This window comes from Penaeus monodon, chromosome 7 (genome assembly GCF_015228065.2).
Source record: "Penaeus monodon isolate SGIC_2016 chromosome 7, NSTDA_Pmon_1, whole genome shotgun sequence".
NCBI lineage: Eukaryota > Metazoa > Arthropoda > Malacostraca > Decapoda > Penaeidae > Penaeus > Penaeus monodon.
Genome location: NC_051392.1, coordinates 31177341 through 31182340, shown reverse-complemented (window position 1 = coordinate 31182340; position 5000 = coordinate 31177341). Strand labels below are relative to the sequence as shown.

At 50.0% G+C, this 5000-nt stretch overlaps 1 protein-coding gene across 5 annotated transcripts in view; it reads right to left on the bottom strand.

Annotated features, from left to right (window-relative positions):
- LOC119575214 (probable nuclear hormone receptor HR3) overlaps nt 1-5000 on the bottom strand; it is an 84337-nt gene that overhangs the window by 60545 nt on the left and 18792 nt on the right. For 3 of the 5 annotated variants that reach the window (XM_037922707.1, XM_037922711.1, XM_037922712.1), the window contains exon 1: nt 306-2335. The exons of 1 other annotated variant lie outside the window; for it this stretch is intronic. In XM_037922707.1, coding sequence (XP_037778635.1) covers nt 306-459 — 154 coding nt within the window. In that variant the 5' untranslated portion in view covers nt 460-2335. Of the gene's footprint in view, nt 1-305; nt 2336-5000 lie in introns of those variants that run through there. One more of the 5 variants, XM_037922708.1, reaches the window with a different exon arrangement.

Sequence of the window (5000 nt, the reverse complement as noted above, 5' to 3'; positions counted from 1 at the left end):
CACACACACACACACACGCACACACGCACACACGCACACACGCACACACGCACACACGCACACACACACACACACACACACACACACACACACACACACACACACACACACACACACACACACACACACACACACACACACACACGCACGCATGCACAGCCAGGGCCCAGCACATCCCGTGTGCACCTAGGCCTTTCGTACCTCACTTCAGTCAAAACATTTTGCGAGTGTTGCCGCTATGCGAGCAAGCACTTACCTGATGTAGGTAGACTTAGCTACAGAACAAAATTCTCGGTCATATGCACCTTTACCTTTGATGGAGTTTGACTTCTTATCAGTCGCGGAGGGCGGGCGGTTTGTGGGTGTGGGCGTGGAGGAGGAGGGCGTGGTGGTGTCCACGGCATCTCCGGTCACCTCTCGTTCCCACCCCGGCCCAAAGATTTCGCTTAATATGTCCATCTTTTCCTCCGGGTTCTTCAGGAGACTTCCGAAATCCCACTGGTTTCTGTTTGGGGGTTCCAGCTTGCCGGATTTATGTCAACCGATTCGAAAATAAAATATAGGTATATATATTCTTAAATCTTAAATAATTGTAATAACAACAACAATAACGATAGCTTCTTCGAGTCGCCTAACTCGAGGTTCACTGTTGTTCTTCGTCCCACTATATACAAATGTAACACTTAAACGCAGCTACCTGGGATAAGGCAGGATGTAAGGTTTACTTGTCTCAATATTACGTCACAGATGAGCGGGTTTCTGTCATCTCTAGCACACTGAGGCTCCTGTCACGAGCCCGACACCTCTGCCAGTAGCACACACTATAAGACAGATCATATGTAATACATCATCGTTGCACGAGCACCAACTTCATCTGCACCTTCGGCTTTCCTTGCACCACTTGAATATAAACAAATCGTTAAATAAATTCCTGGCGACGAGGCTGGATTGTCGCCCTCGAGACACCGAGTGTAAGCTGCACCTTTCGCCCGACGGGGAGACGAGGGCCACTCCGTTGTGAGCCCCGGGGGTGTTGAGACTGCAGTGACACACTTGTCGCCGTGTTGACTGTGGCCCGTGTCGCAGGAGCGCTACCCCCTTCCACAACCACTGAAATTTCGTATACGCCCACCTTCGCCTACTCCTCGGGGCTTGGTATTACCAACCGCGGGCGTGGATGGGCGTGTGACTGTTGCCGGGTGTCGTGGGGTGGCGGCGATGTAGAGTCGAGGATGATAATTAGCGAGGGTCCGGTGTGGTCCTTGGGGCGTGACCAGGTACCGTCAGGCTAACTGTACACTGAGCCCCTCCTCCCCCGCTAGCACCGCTCACTCGCTTACTCACTTCTTTCTCCTCGTCTTCTTCCTTTTCCTAGATTTTCTCCTATCTACTCTAACACAAAACACTAGTAGAGTCCAGTATTATAGACTGTAGAGTGGAGTGTATGGGCGTGCGGGCGTGGTGAGTGGAACTGTGGGTGTGAGTGGTGCGCGCCGCTCAAAGCTCTGGGGTCAATGAACTCTGGACAACTCGCATTTAGGCAGAGTCCAACACCGGTCCAGCCGTTTGTTCTCGTGGCTTTTCCATAACTAAGAAGACTCCTTGTAGATGCCCTGACGACGAGCGTGATGTACCTGAAGGAGGCGTGGGCGCGGATGGGCGTCGTGAGTGGATGTGAGAGGGTGAGGCCACGAGGCCGCCTGCACCGCCAGCCCGGGGTGAATGACCCGCACCAGATACTCGGCTCGCGCGCTCACAACACTCTCATCCTTGCTGCCGCTCACACACACTGTTCGCCTCTCCCAGCTTCTCTCTCTCTCTACTACTGCAGGACACTTCACTCTCCCTCCGTTGCGACTAAGGCCGAGAACGACACTGTATGCACACACGGACTTGTTACACTGTCCACAACACTGAGCTGACACGTGAGTCGCGGCTGGCACTATCATGAGCTCTCTCACTGCTCGCTACCGATCATTGCTGCTCACTTTCTGCTGGCATGGTGCCCACTGACACTCAACCCCTTCTGCTGTGTCCTCGTCACTTGGGCCTCACTTACACCTGTCAGGGATCCTACACCTGCTCGGCTAAGGTCATGACGCTGCAAGGCTGATCGAGGAGGTCAATGGCCTGCCTGACGCTGGCGTCAAGCGTGGCACTGTGCCTACACCTTAGGGCACCTGGTGGCACTGGGCTAGCACCTGGGACAATGTTATCGGACGCGATGGACGAAACAGCGAGGGCTGCGAGGGCGTGTGTGTGTTTGTGCGTGTATGCGCGTGTGACAGAGAGCGCGGGCCGGGCGGGCGGCGGAGTGCGCGGACTGTGTGCGGGTCGGTGGCCGCCGCTGTTCTGACGGGACTGGGTCAACCTGTGAGGAAGTTACCGTACAACTTACACGCTCACGCACGCACACACGCACGCACACGCCGCCATACACGCCCCATACAGCCACCGGCCACTACAGGTGCTCCCCATGCATATTGTGCTTACACACGTAGCACTTCTACCAGATCAATACAGTCTCTCTTATTTCCACCGGCACTGGGCTGGTGTGTACAAACTGTGAATTAACAGCCTGTAATTAATGAGCAGATTCCAGAGATCAGGTGAGCATTATCCCAGGCTGGTGTAACGCTTCCGTCCCATAGCTTCTGTATAACACGCTGCCGGTGCTTCAGTGCAGTAACCACCCAGTGATCAAATAAGTGCACACATGCAAAGGCATATGTGTATACCTTCGATTCGCATACCGTATCCCCTTTCACTCCCACAACCTGAGAACTCCCAGGGCGCGTCAACCCCCACAGAGGACCGTTATGCCCCCTGTGACTCACCCCCCGCCCCGCGTGACGTCACGTGATGACGGACTGGCGGCCTTGAGTGGAAGGGATTCTCGCAGGCAGTGTCGAGGCTCACCTGCCAAGGAGGACCTCGAGGGAAGCGTCCCTCCGCCCCGCTCGGCGGCGCTGCGACGTGACCTTCTCAGGGTTTCTCGAATTGCTTCATTCATCACAGTCAAACAGAGAAAATAATGATTGTGATTTGCTGATGATTAGGCAGTGGTGAGGACCAACAATGGCTATGATGGTGATCATCATAGTCCTCTTCATCTCTTACCATAACAGTTATTATTGCTATCATTGTTATCATTCTTGTTATCATCATCATCATTATTTGTGTTGTTGCTGTTGTAGTTCTGTAAGTATTACCATTATCATAAAATAAGTAATAATAAAATAACTGATTATGGCTTTGATAATAATAGTGAAAATTATATTAATAAAACAATAATGACGATAATGATATGATATGTTTGTCTATGTGTATGTGTATGTATATGTATATGTGTATGTGTATGTATGTGTGTATGAGTGCGTGTGTGTGTGTGTGTGTGTGTGTGTGTGTGTGTGTGTGTGTGTGTGTGTGTGTGTGTGTGTGTGTGTGTGTGTGTGTGGTGTGGTGTGTGTGTGTGTGTGTGTGTGTGTATGTGTGTGTCCCCCCTCTTCTTTCTCTCTCTGGTTTCTGTCTCGTGTCCGATCCTCTCTCTCGTCTCTCTTTCTTCGTGTCGCTTTCGTCTCGTCTCTCTCCGCTTTTCTCTCGTCTCCTCTCTGCTCTCTCTTCCTCTCTCTCTCCTCTCTCTCTCTCTCTCTTGTCTCTCCCTCTCTTCTCTCTTTCTCTCCCTCTATCTCTCTCTTTCCTCTCTCTCTCACCTCTCCCTCTCTCCCCTCTCACCCTATCTCTCTCTCCTCTCTCTCTATCTCTTTCTCTCCTCTCTCTCATCTCTCTCATCTCTCTCTCTCTCACTCTCTCTCTCTTCCCTCTCTCTCTCTCTCTCTCTCTCTCTTCGCTCTCTCTCTCTCTCTCTCTCTCTCTCTCTCTCTCTCTCACCCTATATCTCTCTCTCTCCCCTATCTCTATCTCTTTCTCTCACCCTCTATGTCTCTCTCTCACCCTCTCTCTTTCTCTCTCTCTCCCTCTCTCTCTCTCTCTCTCTCTCTCTCTCTCTCTCTCTCTCTCTCTCTCTCTCTCTCTCTCTCTCTCTCTCTCTCTCTCTCGCTTTATATCCATCCATCTATCTAGCTAGCTATCTATACATATATATACATATATGCATATATATTTATCTGTCTATCTATCTGTCTATCTATCTATCTATCCATCTATCTATCTATCTATCCTTATATCCATCTATATAGCCAGCTATCTATCTATCTGTCTACCGATTGATCTATCAGTCTGTCTCTCTAGCTATCTATCTAGCTATCTAGCTAGCTATCTCTCTATCTATCTATCTATCTTTATAAATAAATAAATAAATAAATAAATATATATATATATATATATATATATATATATATATATATATATATATATATATATATATATATATATATCTTCTTCTTTTAACGGTAGGTTCATGTCTGAGCCGCCGTGGTCACAGCATGATACTTAATTGTAGTTTTCATGTTGTGATGCTCTTGGAGTGAGTACGTGGTAGGGTCCCCAGTTCCTTTCCACGGTGAGTGCCGGTGTTACCTTTTTTAGGTAATCATTCTCTCTATTTATCCGGGCTTGGGACCAGCACTTGACTTGGGCTGGCTTGGTCACCCAGTGGCTAGGTAGGCAATCAAGGTGAAGTTCCTTGCCCAAAGGAACAACGCGGCGGTCGGTGACTCGAACCCTCGAAATCAGATTGCCGTCGTGACAGTCTTGAGTCCGACGCTCTAACCATTCGGCCTCCGCGGGCTTGAGGATCATGGGCTTCCATGATTTTTTTCTTAGCAATTTAGAGCGGTGGTTTGCCATTGCCTTCCGCCCGGTGTTTTATTTATCGAGTCACCATCTCTATTTACCCGGCACTGACTTGAGCTGGCTTGGCCACCCAGTGGCTAGGCAGGCAATCGAGGTGAAGTTCCTTGCCCAATGGAAACAACGCGCCGGCCGGTGACTTGAACCCTCGACCTCAGATTGTCGTCGTGACAGTCTTGAGTCCGACG